General features: G+C 40.1%; 1 protein-coding gene across 2 annotated transcripts; it reads right to left on the bottom strand.

Annotated features, from left to right (window-relative positions):
- Positions 1 to 1,809: 1,809 nt before the first annotated feature.
- On the bottom strand, positions 1,810 to 20,647 carry prtgb (protogenin homolog b (Gallus gallus)). Of its 2 annotated transcripts, none has more exons than XM_072673762.1 (19): positions 20,511 to 20,647; positions 19,433 to 19,732; positions 15,705 to 15,849; positions 15,373 to 15,506; positions 14,923 to 15,219; positions 14,517 to 14,676; positions 13,945 to 14,192; positions 11,519 to 11,683; positions 10,783 to 11,097; positions 8,688 to 8,873; positions 6,773 to 6,868; positions 5,979 to 6,165; positions 5,607 to 5,734; positions 5,085 to 5,255; positions 4,683 to 4,865; positions 4,289 to 4,412; positions 4,068 to 4,206; positions 3,499 to 3,615; positions 1,810 to 3,032 (listed from the first exon to the last, which is right to left on the bottom strand). In XM_072673762.1, exons 1-19 carry the CDS (start codon positions 20,578 to 20,580, stop codon positions 2,685 to 2,687), a joined length of 3,513 nt encoding a protein of 1,170 aa, XP_072529863.1. In that variant the 5' UTR covers positions 20,581 to 20,647; the 3' UTR covers positions 1,810 to 2,684. The 2 variants fall into 2 exon arrangements, with proteins under 2 accessions (XP_072529863.1, XP_072529865.1); XM_072673764.1 differs by having other exon boundaries at positions 4,068 to 4,203.
- Between the last annotated feature and the right edge of the window lie 721 nt (positions 20,648 to 21,368).

Here is a 21,368-nt window from a genome sequence, read left to right as displayed (position 1 = left end):
GAGAGAACTGTGAGAACTGTGTAAAACATTATTGGGTTCCAGTAAAAAGTGAGAAGGAACAGAAAAAGTACAGATGAGCAATTCTCAAGTGTATGTATGACGACTGTTGATATAAAAAAATGATATTTTAACCAAATAATAATTTCCTGAACAGTTTGAAAAAGTGTGGTTAGGGTTACCCTCGGCTGGCAGCAGAAATAAAGACGTAAAACTGACAACAAGACACTCTCATTAAGTTTCAGATTTTTTTATTAAACTGCATTGTTCTGACCACCTTTGGCTTTGTATAAAACTGGTAAAAACAGCCTATCACATTGTTTTCTTAAAGAGTGCTGTGATCACTTTGGGGGAAGCAAACATATTTATAAAATTAACATAAACACAGAAATATAGAGCAAATGAATACTGTACTCAAATACCTGACAGACGCATGAGGCTACATCAGTCCGGAGTAAAGAAGAAAACGGCAAGACAATGATAAAATCTGACCACTCAGAGGTAAAAACACTTTCTGAACTTCAGTCCTACAGTATTCCCCTTAGTTCTGCATGTTTGCTGTGAGTGACCAAGAAATATAACTTACAAAAGGACAAATAATAATCATTCTAACACATACACTATTAACCCAACACAATCATCCTCCCCCTGCGACACATTCGGTTTTCCTGTTGAGTCTATCTATTCAGCATTATCTTCACATTCTGAGAGGTTTCCATTTGGCATAGTGTGCTAAATGCAGCACAGCATGTGAGTGTGTGTGTGTAGAAATGACATTCTCTGTTATGGATGTGGTGCAGTAGTCAAAACAACATGCAACTTTTTGAGAAGTTTAAAACACAGTCTACTCAGTATACTAGGGTGACCATAACAATCTTTGGTATAGATTATTTGTCTATTTAAAAGGCGTAGAAAACTGATTTTGCTGCACCTCACTCAAAAGGGTTGTCGCCAAACTGCCTGATTGAACATCATCCTAACCTTTGAAATGAACCGAATATCTCACTGAATATCTCAAAGGCATTGCTGCAAATGCTACATTTGTGTACAACTGTGGCACAATCACACTCCATACATCATTCTAAAATTGCACAGTCATCTGTCATTCACACGTAATCTCACTGTAATCTCAGGTTCTTGGACATGAGGGAGGCATATATCACAAACTGCCACGCATCTTACTCAGCAGGTTTGTCTCCAACCCAGTTAAAGAAGTAAACAACTCTTTGGATAATAGCATCTGTCACCACTGCTGTTTCACTACAATCTACAAAAAGTTCATAAGGTCATAAAGTAAATCGCTGCGCTTACCCAAAAGATAAACGCTAAAGCTGACTGGCCAGACCAGTGAGTTAAAGCTGGAACGGCATTCTTGGCGGCACTTACAATTTACAGAAATATATTTATATATATATCTTTGGAGGTAACAGTACTTTTTTGGCATCATTCCACATCTCTGTAGCATTCATTCATTCATTCTTTGGATCAGGTATCTTTCATATATTTATATATTGCGAAAATGACCCTTCCACCATAAGGCCATTGTGTTTTAAAGCTTTCAAGGTTTGATGCACTGAAAACACCAGAGCATTTAAATATTTGGTTCTCACTTTAACACCCGAGAAATCAAGAGACAAGAAATAAAGAAATAAGGATAACCAAATCATACTGAAACTGAAGTCCTCCACTGAAGATACATATATAACTTAAGTCTCAAACTGAGCTCAACAACATCTCAAATAATTCTCAGCAAAATGGAACGAAACGTGAAATGGACCACGTGATCCATGAGCAAAACTGAAAAGCTGTTACATTATAAACGTAGTAAATCATTCTTCCTAATTATTTACACAACAAAATGCTGTTCAGGGGAGGTAGTACTGAAAAAGCAATCAATATGAAAATAGGGGAAGGAAAAATACTGCCAAAACATGCTAGAGGACCTTCCTGCAAGTTTACTGTTAAGCAGCTTCCATTAAAAATAAGTAAAAGTCTTTTCTCTGAGAACCTGAGGCACCTTAACCTACCCACAAGAACAATAAAGAGTAATAAAGTGTAAAACGTGGCACGTACAAAACATGGCTTATAAATAATGCAGAAAACTCCAACTCTGTCAGGAAGCATAGGGGGAAAAAAAGGGTCAAACTGAGGTAGGCAGACAGCAAGAGAGGATTTAACAGTCCCCTCTAGTGCGAAAACTAGGGACAGAACATTAAAACGTTCGATAAAGACATTCATCATTTGGTGAGACATGTTTCCTCTGTACAAGCAGAGGAAAACAAAACTAGTAGGAAGTACATTCTTTGTAAGTAGATCCTGAGGAAGGCTCAGATCCAAAAGCTGTACATTTCTGAACCCTTGCGACCCCTCTGCTCCTTTAGAGCGGGTCTCAGAAAGCTTACAAGGGATGAGGAAAGGTTTGAGGGTGTGCTTAATCCCTTGAGCCAACAGTTCGTCATAAGTTAGAGAACATGTTTGGTAAAGCTATTTGGACATCTTTGTCGAACCCCTGCTGAATATCCTGGTCTTTGGCAAAAAGAGCTCTCACCACTGTTCCACGAGGGTGAGCATATCCTGAGAGAGCGACAGGCTGAGGACTCTTTTCAGCCTCCATCACTGGCTGATTTGTGTATTCGAGAAGTGCAGTAAGGATGAAGTGGGGCTGACAAGAATTAGTAATGGTAAGGTCACGTTGAAGCATGAGGACAAATGTTCATGACACAGCTTGATGTCTGTCCCCTCCGAGATGTTCCACCATGTTTCTCTGTAGCAACGTCTTCAGAGGGACCACTTTGGTCTTCATAGACAAACCGATGCTGACAGATATGAGGGCTGCTGGTTTCTGCCTCGTCTTGAGAGAAGTTTCCAGAATCTCCTGTTTCCCTGCTGCCCTCGCTGGTCTGAGAGCTTTCAGACTCCCCTAGTGGTTGATAGAACATCTGTAGGGAGGAAGGCTGAAGGGATGCCACTGCCTGCTCCTCCTCATACTGCAACGCTGTCTTGCCCACCTCATAAAAACACCCTCGCTCCACAACCTGCAGAACAGAGATGTACTGTTTGTAAAATCTGCAGCAAAACTTTCACTGAGTTTTAGTTCAATTACAATTACTAATACTGCCAGAACCACTGTTTCATTTGGGTGCATGATATACACCAATTAGCCATAACTGAAGCACCACATTTTTCAAGAACAAGATAATCAATATTTTTCATGTTACCTGTCAGTGAAAGTAATGTTATAGCTGATTGGTGTATACACTGATATATTATTTGTTGATAGAAGGGAAAATGTTATTGTTATTACCAGTCCATTATTGGGCAACAATTTAGCACTTAGTGCATTTTTAAAACTAAAAAAATGAGAGTGTACTATCTGTTTTTCACTCCATAACTGCTGTGAACAGTTCTCGATAAGAGCAGATATATATACACAGGGATAAAATCACTGAGAAGAATTAATTTATTTAAAACATATATTCACACTTTGTTCCTGAACCTTACCTGGTTCTTTTTTGAGATGCACATTTCTGCACTTCGGAAAATGTTCCACTTCCTCGTCTTGTTGTGACTGCTGCTGCTGATGGGTCCATCACGGTTTATCATCAAAGCTGTCCCACCCTGAACAGAAATATTTTGTGAATGCCATGTCAAACCAAAGCAAAGCCTGGCTAACACTACAGCTCCCTACTGATGTTGATGTTGACACCCTTCACATGACAGTCCATGATTGGACTGTGAGTAGATTGGACACACACCACATCACAGGATAATAGTTTGTTGGGAGGGCGAATCCGTCTCAAAATCAGCCTGATTATCCTGTAGTGTGGTCCAGGCATAAGGTACAATTAGCAAACTTTATAACTTGGAGAGTATAGGACCTGGACCTGGACAGGACCTGACTACTTCATTTTTTCTGTTTCATGTAAAATATGCTCTGGAATGACTATATATATATATATATATATATATATATATATATATATATATATATATATATATATATATATATATATTTTTTTTTTTTTTTTAATCTAATTCTAAAATGGACTGATAATTTCTCATAATCTTACCTTGGTGTCAATGAAATGGTTTCCCATCATTGGTACCAGAACAGCATTCTCTGCCTGGTGTTGACTGGCTTGTGGTAAACCATTATGCATAACCTCCCCATTCACCCGTCCAATCATCTTTGAAGATGAGGATTTCCTACTGGGAGAACCATAACATGAATATATAGAGGCTATATACTTTCTACACTGAATGTCTATGAAACATCAACAGTTGTACATACCCTGCCTTGCTTTTAGTGATCAGGATGAAGACACAGATAACGATGCAGGCCAGAGCTATACACACACCAATGATAATACCAGACATAGACTTCTCATCAAAGTGATACAGGCCATCTGTAAAAGCTGGGACAAGATATAAACACAGAAGTTGAAATTACATATCATATGCCACAGCGCTGGTGTGTTACAACAGTGAATAAAATCTAGTGCTATTTATCAAAGCTTTGTAAATATATTATAATGTGATTAAGATATAATTATGTGACTCATGTAGATGTTTTGCATTAAGGAAACTTTTTTCCATGTGGCATAATATTTATTTTATGTTTTTTTTGTTTTTTTGTTTTTTTAAATATGCACTCACAACAAAGACTAAGATTATTGCAGTGTTACCTGTTGTGTCAGTCTGGCTGTAGGTATGGCGAGGGTTTTTGCCCTGGTTGGTTTTCCCTTTGAGCACAGGAAGTTCCACCATGTTGGAGAAAGGCCCATCCCCAGCTTGATTTGAGGCTGAGATCTTCACCATGTAGACATTACCTGACTCCAGCTTTTCCAGCAGGGCCATGGTATTGCTCGCTGAGGGTTTAAAACAGTGATATGTTTATGAGTTTGGTGACAGTTCAGAGATGTATTAGCTACATCATTAAAGCTTCTGATTTCTGGATGGCACAGCACTTTACTGCTTATGTACAAGGTCTTCTTTTTTCTAAGACACTCGCTGTGGGCAAAAATGACCAGCATGCAAGAACAACACAAGACTGAACACAAGACTGAGTTCAGGTTTCTCCTACATACCTTCTCTTTGTAGAACCTGCCACTCTCCTGCTATCCATGCTCTCTGAGAAGCATAGAGGATAGTGTAGTGAGTCACAGCCAGGTTTGGCTGCTCTGGCTGCCTCCAGGACACCAGAGCTGTGTCCTCCTCTATCAAAGTAACTCGCACCGCCAGCGGTGGAGAGGATGGAGCTGAAATGCAGTAAATGGTGATATTTACTTATGATAAAATGATGTTTGCAACAATGTTTTAATATTTAATTGTTAAATAGTGTTGCATATTTCCTTTTATGTAAGCATGAATGTATAACAGCAATAACATGAATAGTAATTATAGTATAATTTAGTTCTAACATTACAACACTGAAAGAGTGTGATTATCTTTCGATAATGAGCAGCTGAGTTAAATTTTGCATGACGTCAATTTTGAATGATGCATCTTTAAAAACGAACCAAAACTCTGCTACACTAATTATGTGATGCTTCACTGATTCACGGTGTGAAAACAGAGTTGAAAGCACATGGGGTGGTCCATTTAATCACCTTCCAAGAGAGTTCTCTGATATATGGGAGAACTCCAGGGGCTGGACATCTGATCCATGTGTAAACGCACAGCAAACTCGTAGCGTGTGTTAGGCCTCAGTCCCTGCACCATCACTGTCTGTTCAGTCCTGCAAAGAAGCCCCACTGAACATTAGACTCAAGAAACAATATCACCACCTTATAGGACATGCACAATGTTAGTGTGCTCTACTGGCACAAGCAGGATTGTTTAATAAGATAGTATAAGGTTGATATAAGGTATTATTAGTAAATAATATATTGCAACATGTTATTTAATGTGTCAACATGATGTTGCAATATGCAACAGAAAATGCTCTCAGTGCACTTCCTTTTTTCTTGCAGCACACTTACGTTTGGAGGTAGCGTACAGCAGATGCATTGTATGGAGCCACAGGGCCATAGCGTATTGAATAGCTGACTGGCTTTCCTGAACTGAAAGCAGGACGGCCCCAGCTGAGCCTCACTACTGAAGAGCTGTTAGTCTGGCCATGGACATGGTCTGGAGCAGGCAGTGTGGCCAACCTCCGATTGGGAGCAGCTGGAAAAGAAAGATACATTAACCTAGATGCTATTTGTTTGCCAGAAACAAAGAATTCTGTAGTTGTTTGGTTTAAAAATACTGACATAGAACTCAAAAACAGATTTAACACCTTAAAGAGGTATTCCGGTAAACTTCTATTACCAAATAATAGCCCCACCAGAAGTGTACAGAGACCCTGTAGTTACTAAATAATATGCCTTAGTGTGTAATAAGCCTTGCTTTAGTATGTTATAAGCCTTGCTCCCGTTATAGTAGAAAGAAAAAACCTTTGCTGTGGAGGTCAGAAATATGACAATATTTTAGCATATTGTGAAATGTTGTTTTTGTGATATACAATATGCTTTTTCTAAGCTGGATATCATCAGTGCTTAAAGAACATTGAAGTCTCTGGATAGCTACTGGTGCATTATGTCTGGCAAATTACGTCAATACACTCTGTGTATCAGAAAAATGGCTTTAAATGTCAAGATCTAATATTTTTACCATAATGCCCACCCCTAGTTTCTTGTACTCACTGTACTCAAACATGTTTTAATCTGTCCTGTTTTTCTTAAATGATAAAACACTGTGAATTCAACAATTAATATTTTCCAAATGAACTTACAAGGGCAGCCAGGAGTGCTGACAATCTGATGTGACTGATAGCCATCGCCATGAGTACTGAAAGCCAACAACTTCACATGGTACTTCCTTCTTGGATCTGGGCAATGACAGAAACACAAACATCTTCATTGTAGTTTTGTATTTATTTCTGCTCACTAATAAGACCAATAAGACCAGAAATGATAAGGAATGGTCCAAAACAGATTATTGCTCTTTCTAAGCCTGAATGTTGCATAAGAAAGCTTCTAGATAAATGTCTAACCAAAATAAAATGGTGCATATTGAACTGACAGTCATTGTTTTGTTTCTGCACTGGTCAGCTCTGTTCTTTTGTTCATGTCCATTCTCAACAGTGGTCATCAGTCAATGTGACAATAATTAGCAGTCAATGCAATACTAGGACAGTCTCACAATATAAAACACAGCCACCAGAGGGTAGAGCTGTTCCACATGCAACCAGCACTACAAATGAGATTTGCATTAGGTTCAATCAGATTATAATGTTGCTGTTTTGAGTTTAAGCATTTCTGTTCTGAAGAATATCAAAGAAACAGCTAATTTAATATATCTAAATGCATAAACCAAATAGGGTCCAGCTCTCATTGTTTCTTCCTTTCAACAATTCAAAGATATTACCACAGACAACCATTTAGACCTTAGAACAAGTTTTAAAAAACAAGTTATTATTAGTAGTAGTAGTATTAACACAAAGATCAGATACGCCATCCTTTTTACATATTTACACAGTAAATGCTACACCATTTTAATCAGATATTTAATTTATTCCAGAAAGAATATCCTTTTGCCAATTATTGATGGGTGAGTAATTTGGCCTGGTTGGGTGAGGGTAGTGTGAGGGTTTGGGGGGGTTCGAGAGATTTTGGAGGCAGAGGTGAAAGAGGTCGTGGGGCACCGTCACAGGCACTTTTCAGCTGCTGGGATGGTCGGTCTCCTGGGACACAGAGCTTATGACCTGAGGTCTAAAGGTCGGCCTCAGATAAAACGTCATGTTCACGGACATACAGATCGAGTTAGGCTAACTGCCTTGCTCTAAAAAAACAACATGCCTTTCACATGACACAAATATGATGAAAGCAACAGAAAAAAACACTTAACACCATGGCTTCTGAAAACAATACAACATCTCTGACTACTACTTAAGTAGCAGCATTTTAAAAATAAACAAGCTTTAATTGAAGAAGATCGACTGGTGACCAAAAAGTGAGGGTTTTTTTTTCAGTACGAATTTACTTGACAGTTTATGGGGCAACTACTCTTTAATTTCTTTTTCCTGAAAGTATGTTGATCCAAAATGTCCATGGATTTAAATTTTTAGCCAATTTCTCCAGGTTCTGTGCTCTGATCACCCAGCTCAGGTCAATTCCCAAGGCCTTTGTTTGAGCCATAGTGTCCAGCTGGGGAGGGAGGGGGAGATTGGGCCTGACAGGCTTCTGGCTCGCCCGCTGGACCCACAAAAGAGAGGGCCTTGACAGAGCATGGGACAAGGATGGGAAAAACTAAGGAAGAGACATCTGGGCTGTAACCTTTGACACTGAGAAGCAGTGGGTGACACACACAAAGCCAGGAGCAGACCAATCAGAGGGATTACACATAAGGCAGAACTAACCAATGACCAAGTATTGATCAGAAAGAAAATGGAAAACCATAATCTGAAATTGTTCAAACTGAATTATGTTAAACCTCACACACCACAAATGATGTGCTACTAATCTAAAATAAGACTGATTTAAATTGTGACTTATCACACATCAGAAGTTAAAGTTGTATATTATTAAACCCAACACACACTTATACATTTGTTGTCATATCAGAACTTTTTGCCACTTTTATCCAACACTAAAAGTTATAACTACTATATGGAGTAAGCCTTATCTTAAAGCAACTGTCCCACTCACCAAGTCCTGCAATGGTGTGCTGGTAGTCCTGAGGGCGGAACTGGATAGTAGAGCCCTCTGATTGGCCATCAAGGTGATAGAAGAGTTTGTAACCCTGGACCACAGCATCACTGGGTACAGGGTGCCATCGTACATTAATGGAGGTGCAATTGAAGGGCTCCAGCTCCAGATTAGGGGCAGGGGCCACTGTAAATGGAAATAGTGAAAGAGAGCGAGAGGACTGTAAAGTAAGCAGACAATTTCTCAAATGTAGATGAAACAACAATTGGGGAGCTTCATTAATGTATACATAATTACAGTACGTAATATAGTATTGTGTAGTATTATTGTAGTATTGTGATTATATTGCTAAATACTGTGATGCCTTGTAATATATTAAAATGCATTGGTAATTCAATTAAGTTAATAACTGACCTGACCAAAATTATCAAGCCTTGTTGTTTTACATTAAAAACTTGATCAAAACAGCCATATGAACACTCATGGGTCAGTATGTTCACAGAAAACAAGTATGGGTTAGAGGCCCATTTGGATGATGCAGCTAAAATGCAGGTTATTCATTTCAAGGGTAAGGCTAATATGTCAATTATTTACAGAAATAAATAAAATCTCTTTACATGAACTTACGTTCAATGTTTATTTAAGAATGTTTTTCATCTTCTCCTGTAAGGTTACCATTTTATGGATAGCAAAGAAAAATACTTTAATCATTGATGTAGTATTTCTCAGTGAATGGGACAGCCAAGCAATGATTTGCAGATAATGCAGAAATTCTCTGTTCATTCCACTTACTTGCTTATGAACACAGTCATCAATCTTAGAAGCTGCTTCTAATGCCATTTGCATAGTAGTATGTAATCAATAGAGGTTTGTTGTCAGTATAGTAACTGTACAGGTTCTGCGTCATTGAATGGATGAGGATTAGACCAGATTTTGTTTCCTGTGAGCACAGTCTCCAAAAGGTCAATCAATAGGAATTTGTCTATAAGAGACAATGCTAAAGGCAAAGCAGTCAATGGTACATAAATAAAGAGTTTCGACAAAATATACCAGTCAGTGAAGCATCTCAAGCCTTCAAGCATTAATTCAATCGCTTTCAATTATTTAAGCATCATGGGTTTTTTAGTGACATGCCCAACAGGAAAATAATGGTCAGTCCTCTAGACAAAATACACTTCTTTGACTTTTTTTTACAAATATTTATCATATATAATAGTTAGTTCATATTCATGTGTGTATTGTGTTCTGTATTCTGTAGATAGAGATCTTGTAACTATAGAATGGCAAATATGACATTAATGTGTCCCATAATATTGCCCCCACCCGTATTCAAAGGCCCTTCGCAGAACAAGACATGTTCATGACCGCAGCCTGAACACCACAACCAAAGCCAACAATACATCACTGCTGCTCCGTGTTTCACTGAATAAATACAACAGTGAGTTTTTGGTTGGCCAAACAGCATCTAAAGGGAGATAAATAAATGCAGTTGGGGCCCCTTTACCTTCCCCACACGTCGCCCCTGCCTCGCTGCCTCTGCCCTATTCTTCTCCATAGTTGTGCAGCCTGAGGCCCTTTCCTTTATGACCCATGACTGAGCCTGCCCTCAGCTCCTAACCTCAGCTCCTGGCAGACCAGGTCAGAGGTCACTAAGCAACAAACGCAATGCCTCAACAATGTGGATCTGCAAGCAGCTGTTAGGCTTTGAGCTGACTAGTTTATTTATTCACCCTCTCTAACTCAACTAGTTATTGATGAAGCAGGTATCTGATTAACATTAATGAATACAAATTAAACAAAAAAGAAAAGCTAGCATGCTAAAATCCTTGTGGTGTCAAATCCTAATACATATGAACTTATCAGATAGTATATTGATAAATTCATTGATGGTTCAGAGTGAACCTCCTGTTTCATTAGAAGGCTAAAACAGTCAGGGTTAAATCCAGCTTTTACAGAATTACTGTTTTGCTAAACAGAGTCTTGTAAGATGGATGACAACTAGCCTCTTAGGTTAACTCTTTTCATTCACACTTCTGTTAATACTGTTCATTAACTGCCTTAATATTTATTCAATGTATGAGTTTTGTGCTCTCACCACTGGCACTGGACGTTTTGGGTGTACGATGTGAGCTCCAGGCTGAGGGTTGGCTCCAGCCTACACGTGTGGAGACGGCTAAGCGCAGCAGGTAGATGGTGTCCGGCTGCAGGCCTTGGAGCAGGTGCTGTGTGGAGTTTTCCCCATCTCCAGGCAGCTCCACAGAGCTCACCTGTTCATCAGTGGCTGTGCGGAAGGATAGGCGATAGGCAGAGACACGCCCACGGCTCAGCTTGGCAGGAAGAGGTTGCCAGGACACCAAGATGTCAGTAGGGCTGCGGCTGGTAAGGCTGAGCTCAGGGGTACGAAGGGGCACTGAGAAAGAAAAAAAGAGTGTAATTATGATGATGGGACTGAACTGTTTCAGTTGCTTACATCAAATCCAGCTAATACTGTAATCAGTTAACATAACAGATATGTTTACAGACTACGGTTGTTTAAGTAAGTTGTTTAACGCGTCTGCTAAACCATATATGTTTTAGGACACTGAGACTAAAACTGTGTTAAATACTCCAGTGACCCAACAATGCACCCAACAATTTATTATGTATTAACACCTGATTCACCTGATCAATATCTCAGCAAGCCTTTTATGAGTCACAAAAATGTTAGTGAAGGAAACAAACTGTGCACTGTTCACATCTCAGCACTACATACAGGAATACATTTCTGTCGTATGCATTTTTTACACATGTACGGAAAGGTTTACACTGATAGTCCCATGTGTTGCACGTACCATCCTCCAGTGTGTGTTGAGTAACTTGCTCAGACATGCGGCTGGCTCCCATGGGCATGTAGGCCACTATATAAAATGAGTAGTTGCGTGCTGGCTCCAGATCATCCACAATGTGGCTAGTTGTGTCGTTTCCAATCACTGCCTGGTACTCCTCGTTGTTTAGACCTGGGTTTACAAACATTCAGATAAATTTTACTCTGTCCAATTTGTGTTATATGCAATTTCAAAGGAATGCCAAAGGAACAAACAGTACAAGCAGTATTTAATGATGTTTAGTATTTTAAGTATGATGCTTTATAAAAGCTAAAATTATTGCACTATTAAATAAGCAATGGGCCTTTTCATGTCACGTCAGTAATAATACCAGCTGAACATAAACAAATGTTTGAAGGCTACATAACTTTACTTTTAGAAACTACACACAAGTATAGTTACTACATAAATATACTTTTACCATGAAATTCACCACATTTAAGTACAAAAGGCAAAACTACAGTGACAGATGTCTTTAAACCAGTTTAAAGTCTATAGTCAAATTAGTCAGTAACCACAACATAATATTTAAATATAACAGTCTCACATGTAGTTGATTTAAATCTAAAAGTGTCTCTGACAGTCTCATCACACATCAGGTGCTTCAATGCAGTTCCTGTTTCAAAAACGTGTTGATAGAAATATGAACTGCAATCTTCTGTTTGCTGAAGGCCTTAAGCCCCACTTTCCTTTTCCTCTGTAACATTTTTGCTAATACAGAACAGAAGTACATTCCACTTAAAATGCCCCTCATTCTTGCCTCCAGGGCCTCTCCAGAGAAAACTGATAAAATACCACAGGACACAGGCAGACTACAACATGGCACAAAGCAATATGGTAAAGTCTGAATACCTATTATCAGACATGCAAAGACATTGTGAGGACTGATCCATTTGGAACTGTATTTTTGGAGTAAGGCTAGGTCAATGCATTAGGCAATGATAACATTATTCAGTTTTCAGCAAGAATCAGCTACATATTTTGTGCTGATGTGGAAATCAGGGATATCACTGTGGTTGCTCAAGAACACATCATTTTATCGTTTTTAGCAGCAAATAAGATCATGATGACATCACTTAAAAATTACTCCTGTATGAAGCTTTGGGGGGTGGAATGAAGACACATCCTCAAAGCTGAATGTGTGTCCTGTGCCTTTAAGGGTAACTGGAGCTGTTTCTCTGAGAGTGGACAATAGCTGCTCTGCCCCCTTCTCTTGCCCTGACCTTGTTGTTGTATGGCAACAACAGATGGCTAACACTGCACAACACTAGGTTTTACCTCACTAGGATTTGCAAACTATAGTTATCCCCTGCCCTGTGGTGTTTGAAAACAGTTCTAGTATTTCTTTGTCATTCAGGCCAACTTTCAACCATCTGGCTGTAGAAGCAAAAAAATAGATTAGGGCTGCACAACATATTGTTTATTAATTATTTGATGATATTGAACCAATACTGACATCATTTGTACATGCTGTGAGCATCCTAACCCATCACAGTTGCAAAAAAGCAATTCTGTAGGCATTTAATAAATCAGGGAATTCATGTAATCTAATGAAAGTAAATTCTTTTGGTCAAAGTAATGCAGGCCAGTGAGGTCACCTCATTGATTAACCACTAAATTTGAAGTATAATGTACTACATATTGAAATATTGAGCAATTTAACTGCAACACTAGTATTATTTCCATATTGTCAGATCAAACTGAAACCATGCTCACTAGGCATCTAATGAAAATTACCAAACACAACAATCATACCCAGAGTTCATCCTTTAAAAAGCCTTTGGTAGTAGAAGTTACACATTTCTACTACCAAAGAATAGCCCCACCAGTTTATACAGAAAGCCCTGTAGTTACTAAATAATACACACACCTTAGTGTGTAATAAGCTTTGGAGACTGCTGGGAGTTTAGGAGGGGACTGTCTGAAACTGCAGCTGGTGAAACAGCAGCAAGGACTTTGATGCTGTCAGCCCAGTGGTTTTAAAACCCACAGCTCAAGAACATGGTTTGAATCAATCAATTCCACTCAACAATTGAAAACTCAACTGAAACTCAATTCAGTTTACATGAATCCAGTTGGTTGCATATGAATGAAATGTGTTACAACATCACAATATCTCCCAAAAGAAGTAAAGTCATGTGAAAGGCAGTGATTCTGTTGATGTAAGATGTGTATTCATGTAGAAGTGAAATGACACATTTAAATCATTTAAATTAAATTACAGCATCATTTTTTCAGTGCATTTTCTTAGTTCCACAGAGAACCTAAGGTGGACATATATGTTTATGTAGTGTCAGATTTCTAGAATCAAGACCACACTTAAGCTTAGTTATATATTAATGGAAGTCTCTCTGTTGTTCTGCTTCTTCCAACCTTTCCTTTCTAACACTCACCTTCTGCTTTCATGTAGTGCACTGAGTATGCAATGACTTTATCTGCGTTGTATTGAGGTCTCTCCCAGGCCAGTAAGATGGCTGAGCTGGAGATGGTCTCAGCGTGGACATTTCGGGGTGCGCTGGGTCGATCCTCAGACATGACCACGATCAGTCTTGCCATGGACAAGACCGAGCCCTGAGAGTTCTCAGCCTGGCACTGGTAAATAGCATCATCTTCAGGAATGATCTGGTTGATCACCAGTTTACTAAAGGAGATGAAGAGGAAAGGTTTTTCAACAGGAACTGTTTTTGTATTTTTGAGGATTTTTTTGGATTCCCATCATCCAATGTTCTCAAATTGTTCTCACTGTTTATTTTACCAATTTATCTCAAGCAAATCTGAATGATTTGAGTCTAAAGCTGGGCTATGTCTAATGCCTACCCAACTTTAAAATGCCCCATAAAGTTATTACAGCATGTTTATGTAAACTCATTCCTACTACTTCGACTTTGGCAGAGAAATACCTATATAAGTGGTACTCTGTGTGGCCTTGGTAGTGGACCTTTACACCTTAATGAAAGATATCTACCTGTTGTACATCTTAATCCTGCCATTAGAGTGAATGGCTTCCCCATTCTTCAGCCAGGTAATCCGGGGAGAGGGCACACCCTCTGCCTGGCAGCTGAAGCGAGCTGTGCCCGCTCTGGGTCGTGTCTGACTCTCTGGCTTCTCCACCAGAGATGGGGGCACTGTGAGAGAACATATACAGACTCAATGTGAGATTAACAATCCCAGTGGTGTCCTGGCCTAATACCATTGATTAATCAAGCAACTATGTACTACACAAGAACAGTTGTAAGTACAGTAATCTCCAGGGTTTCTACTATATCCTACATAACTCACAATTATCCAGCTGGATTAAAAAAACAGTACATATTAATCCTGTCAATCTGCTCTGGAAGAAGTGATATTGGTAAAAAACTTAATCTCCTTACCAAGCACAGTGAGATTGGCAGCAGCGATGGTGTAGTTCCTTGTGCGTGGTGTTGTTGCTCTGCATAAGTATATTCCACTATGTTGGGCTTTTACATTGGAGATGACTAGATTTCCATTCCCCAGCACTCTGGCACCAAACACATCGATGGGCTTGGAGTCAGCCCTACTCCAGGACACCAGGGGCCGAGGGTTGCCTTCTGCTACACACTCCAGAACAACAGTTTGGTGCAGGCTGACAGTGATGTTTTGAGGCCCTGCAATGATCTGAGGCTTCATGAGGGGTTTGGCTCCAGATGCTAAAGACAAGAGAACTGGTTTAATGAAATTACTTCTTCCACCCCATGCCCCTATTCTCATTTTCTATTTATCAGTATATCTAGTCAGACGCATATATTGAAACACACATATACCCATTACCACATACACATATGACACGCACACACACCTACCTGAGTTGACATTAAGCGTGGCTTCCCTGCTTTTTAGTCGATTGGCAATGTTGGTGGCCACACAGCGGTACACCCCTGCATCTTCTGATCTTACCTCATGAATCTGCAATACTCCATTTGGTAACACTGTGATTCTGGAAATTTATCAACATAAATATATTCAAAACACATGTTTTACTTATCTCCATTAATATACACAGAAACTCTACCGAAGCATTTTGGCTATCAATAGGCATAATGTTTGACTCTAAAATTCATGTGTTATTTGGATCTAACTATTTGGGTCTATCAAATTAAAGACCCCAAATTACTGCACAACTGGATGTGCTTACCTCTCTGTCTCCAGAGGTAGAGCTCTTTGGTTAAATTCCCAGGTGATAATGGCTGGTGGGCTTGCATTGACGCTGCAGGCAAACCTAGCAACAGAGCCCTCTCTAACTAACACAGAAGAGGGCTGGGTCACAAAAGACGAGATACCTGAAAAAAAACAGAAAGAGAGATATAGAATGAGAGAGAGAGAGAGAGAGAGAGAGAGAGAGAGAGGGAGAAAGAGAGAAGTAGAGAGAAAGACCACTTTATTATGATTAAGTTGACTTAATACTGAGGTAATATTTTTAAAGCAACTCCAACAGTATGACACAAAATTGTTTTTCGAATATCTAGACATAATATACAAATATGTACATCAAAAAAGGTCCTCAAGAGTATGGAAACTGACACAGTAGCTGCCCTGATCAATGGATCAATTATGCAATTGCAATGAATGACGGTCATTCATAGATCATCTGCTAATCAATAATTGTCCTATTCCCAAGCAGAGTCAATTCATTCAAAATATTGTCTGAAATTAATTATAGCATTCAGTAGCAAAGTCAATTCATCCTAAAAGCAGCATTAGGTAACAAGATCCCATTGCCTAAAGCAATATTGCTGAAAGATTTTGTAAAGCTTCCAAAAAAAAAAAAAACACACACTTCATTATACACTGTTGGCTACATAAGATCCTAATTTTACCTAAAATGCATGGCTTCTGTTTCATTTAATTATATCTCTGTCTCTCTCTCTCTCCCTCCCTCTCTCTTTCTCTCTCTCAGTAAAAGGTGTTAAAGGAAATCAATGGATGTTCATCTCCTGGTAAAAAGCCCAGCATGTAAATCACATTAGAGGAAGGCAGAGAATTAAAAGAGTCGTTATTTATGTGCGCAGCTTAACTACAGCTAAGTGACATTCAAATAACCCAGTAGTTCTCTCCATATGGGGCTCCACACAGAAATGAGCCTTGGTCTTTACCTTGGTCATTAACTTGACCTATGCTAGGTTCAATGAGTCAAACGTCTGCACAGCACCATCTCCTCATGTAACCATCTTGATTAGATTTCTTTGATGTGTAAATTCTTGGGGGGATCATTTTTGTTATTCTACAGCCACAAGAGCTCTCAGTATTGTGCTAAAAGAGATTTTATCCTTGCTCAGGATTAGCCACTCTAGTTACACAGCTGTTGTTGCTAACACTGAGAAGAATGCAGTAGTTTCATCTCAAAATCTTCAAAGGCTGGAAAAAAACGTATGAAAGAACCAAAGCCTAATCTTGAAATCCGGGTTAGAAGACCACATTTAACGTAGTCTTAGAAGCAGGGCGTAAGCTGACACTGAAATGATGTTCCTTAAATTCACAGGATGCAATTACACTACAGGTACAATATTGTAACTACAAAATGTGAACTTGTGTGGTCAGGTCTGCCAACGCAGGCTCTCGTTCTTATACCAATTCTATAAACTAGCTCTCTTAGGATCCAAATCTCAAAATGCTTATTTTGCTGGTGCATACGATGTAGAGACCACAATAAAAATCAATGACTCCAAATCTAAACAGAGGCTTGATATAATGAGAGAAAGCCCCCAACCTTAAATCAGGCCTCCTTAAGTAGGTTTCTCTGTGTTTCTCGCTGGCCAATCCTGTGAGGTTGGCTTGGTCATAAAGGGAGGATCAATGCCTGGGTCAAACAGGACAAAGGTTTCCTGCCACAGGCCAGGGGTCACCTGAGCCCGTCTGTCCACTCAATTTCAGCCAAAACTGCAAGACCCCCTAATCGAATGCATTCAGAATAGTCAAGAAGCCAGTACTATGGTGATTTTAAGCAAGTGTTAACTATTATTCAAATTGGTAACTTGATTTTTAGTTATTTAGCAATGTCTTACTTTTAGAATGTCCCTCCTGCAAAGCAGAAAATCTCCTTACTAGATGTTAAACCATAGCTGACATGATGTTGCACTATTACTACACAGATTGAACTTCTGCATAGAAGAAGACAATCTTCGTCACTGATGTGTGTAGCCAAATGTTTGAGTCAGTCAATGGGAGGTCTAGTGGGTAAGTAAAGACACAGTGGAGTTTACCAATTTAGCATGTAAAAATGTCTATGTGTGGGTTAGTGGACTAATGGCTGCAGTTGACCTTTGTAAGACACCAAATATAAGGGAAGCTGATAGCCAGCTTTGTGAAAAACAACTGTAGAAGCTACAAATGCCCCTCACTACCACAACACTACAATTTACCAAGCCACACTATTGAGAACACTGACAGACTCAATAAAGAAAGGACTTTGTGAAGAAAACTAGTGCATCAATCAGACTGGACCTAAACAGCAGGCAAGTCAGGTCACAGTGGCAACCCACTGGCTATCACCCTGAGGTGGGACAAAGCCAGTCCCACAACCCTGCTGACCTCTAGGCCTCTCCCATGGGCCCTTGCACAGACTGAGAATAGAGCTGACCAGTAGGCCAGCCCCCTCCCCCAAACACCAGACCGGCATGAGGTTGCCTGGGTTACAAAGTTTTTAACCCTTTGGATGCTATACTGATGTTTGTTGGCTTGTTGTTTTATCCAATTTTCATCTAAACACATCACTTGAAGAAAAGATAACAGGCAGAAGTTGGACTTTTTGGAAGCTTGAAAATGTTCTTGTGTTTCTTCAGTTTGGGGATGTGTGCAAGTCTCCAATTAATAAACGATAGGACAAAACTGCAGAACTAAAAAAAACACTACACTGACTTAACAAAAATAACAAATACTGACCACGTCAGGCTTTCATGTGATGTGTTTCTGATGAATACAAACTAGATAGGGCCATAAGTCAATAACACTATTAACTACGTAGTCAACATATAATAATACACTGCTCTTGATACCATGGTTCATATATGCAATCTCTACATATTTGGTTAATGTAAAGCATTGTTATGCTATTTATGTAACACTGTTTATGTGTAATATTCTCCGAATTAGGCTGAGCTGTCTCTTTGTCAAGGCCATTGCTGGCCAGGCTGAATAGGCACAGCTGTCCTCTGTCCGCAGATCTGCGGCCAAACAAACGTCCCTAGAGCAGCACTCTTTTCTTTCAGGGGATGGCCAGGGCCACAAGGACAAAGAAGGCCAGAGAGAATGGCCTTTTACAGATTCCTATGTGTAGCCAACCAGAAAACAACAGCATGGGAGGCAGTGGCCTCCACAATGCCACTGCCGAAACCTAACACAACTGCATGCAAATGCATGGAGCTTTAGTGTGTGTGTGTGTGTGTGGACAAGAGGCTTTTAGAACCAGACCTGCCTCTCTTCCTCATTCTTTCTCAGGTAACTTAAATCTTTATGATGCTCCAGATAGACTCTCCACTCTGCCTTAAGTGTCCTTTAAAACAAGCTAGTAAACACTGCAAGGATTTAACAGCCTTTAAAACTGATTACATAAAACCATACATGTCTTTAAAGTAATAAAACCAGGTACTGCTGAAGCCTGTTTTTAGGTAAATCTACACATTTTAGACATAAACACATAAATATATACATTTTTACTGCCTAATAACAGTTTGCACATTAATCCAGTGGCAGAAGCCAGAGGCCTACACACACACACACACAGCTCTCTTAATGCTCAATGAGAGCATATGAGCGTATAAAGATTACTGACAGTGTCAACTTCACACATAACTCTGTATGAACTGCAGGAGTGTACTGAAACAGGCTTGGTTCCCTTGACCATGAGTCTCTTCCTCTCATACTCACTTGAGATTGTTAGGTGTGCTCTTTGGCTTAGGATGGCTCCATATTTGTTGTGAGCGAGGCACTGATAGAAGCCTTCGTCAGATTGTCCTCCTCCTCTCCTTACAAACGACAGAGACAGTGATCCATTTGGCAAGAAACGGACACGGTCGCTCTCTAAGAGTCTGGCCCCATTTTTCTGCCATCTGACGTCCACCGGTGGCTCTCCTTGGGCCAAGCAGTCCATCACTACATGATTGCTGTGAGATACCATCTTGTCACTGGGTTCAGTCACAAAAGACAACTCACTAAAACACAAAACAGCTGCAGAAGAGGAGAGAAGAGGAGAAAGAGAAGAAGAAATGAGGAAGAACAGTTAGATATGTGGGATAAACCATCAGCTACTTTATCATTGTGAGGCACTGCAGCTAGCAGGTTGTTAACAGACAGCTCAGGTTCATAGCTCATTGGGTGTGAAACACCAAACAGGCTTCAGACATGCGAGTGGCTCCAGAAGAGTCACAGTATCTCTGATGAAGATTTGTTTTCTGAACACAGGCTCAGTTTTGACATGCTGAGAAAAGCCTATAAAAGATTAAATCCGTTTAGCCACGGTCAGTTAAAAGGGGGTGACTCCGGTGGGGGCTTGCACGGCGATCTCTGCTTAAAGCAGCGCCAGACGTCGTCCTCTGAGTGACTTTCGCCACTGAAACTTAGCTAAAACTGAATGTTCTGACTAAGATTCAACGATATCGTTGTTAAATGCCTCGTTTCATCGTTGATAGGAGTCATATATGACAGGAGAAAGCTTCCAAAAGGTGAGGTCAGAGCCCAGAGGCAGAGGCAGCTCCGCCTTGTCACCTTAAGCACGTGCAGCTTTCCACAAAACGCTTCAGTTTCCAGGTAAACGGCACCATTTTTCACCCAGTCAATGATGGGCTTTTACAGTTATTGCGTTTTGTTTATTTCCTTCCCCTTTACTGCCCCCCCACCACCCCCAAAACTCCATTTTCGACCACTCGAAGGAGGCATCCTGTGGTCGCCCCCCTTCAGCCGTTCACAAACGCAGTAAACGGAAAACAGAGGAGTGAATTTCTCCTACCTGGGAAGAACAGAGCACAAACACAGAGGACCAGCAGCCGCTGGCTCCTCTTCCACCCCCGCGCCGACATTTATCCTAACAGTCCTGCCATGCTCTGTCAGAAGCGGAGTCTTGAGTGCGACATATCCTGTCCGGACCGAGGCTACTTTCCTAATGAAAGACCCTCACTGCCAACTCCTCCACAGCGGCGCAAACGCCGCACGCGCCCTCCCCTAGCGCGCCGTGACGTCATTCAGCACGAGCCCTGTGAAGACTCCCACCATCACCCCAAATTACTGGAGAAGAGTGATACAGCACAATGGAGGTGTAGAGTTATAACACTGTCCTTTATTATTTCATTATTTAATTATTATTATTTCTGTTTTGGGGGAATTCTGTCTCTTCCCCACTAACAGTCCACGTGTTTGTGAGTATATTAGCTTACCAATTTCCAAAGGTCTTCTCAAGGAAGTGCCAGTATTTCAAGTTTCCTTCCAACACCTGGTTTATCTAATCAACTCTTCATTAAAGTAAATCAGATGAGCTGCAGGTGGAACTGAACCATTTCTACAGTTTTCTAGAGTTTTTCTAGAGTTCAGAGAATCACCAACCAAACCTGGGTTCTTCTAACTGCGCTTGTCTCATCAACATACAGTGGCTTCCAAAGATTTAGGTCAAATGTTGTGGCCATGCCTTAGTAAGATGTGGGAACAAGATAATTAAGCCACAGTTTAGTAATGCATGGGAACGAGATAGTTAAGTCATGGCCACAACTTAGTAATGTGTGGGAATGAGATAGTTAAGTCATGGCTACAACTTAGTAATGTGTGGGAATGAGATAGTTAAGTCATGACCACAACTTAGTAATGTGTGGGAACT

This window comes from Salminus brasiliensis, chromosome 2 (assembly GCF_030463535.1).
Source record: "Salminus brasiliensis chromosome 2, fSalBra1.hap2, whole genome shotgun sequence".
NCBI lineage: Eukaryota > Metazoa > Chordata > Actinopteri > Characiformes > Bryconidae > Salminus > Salminus brasiliensis.
The sequence above is the reverse complement of the archived record's forward strand: the minus strand, read 5'-3'. Positions and strand labels throughout refer to the sequence as shown.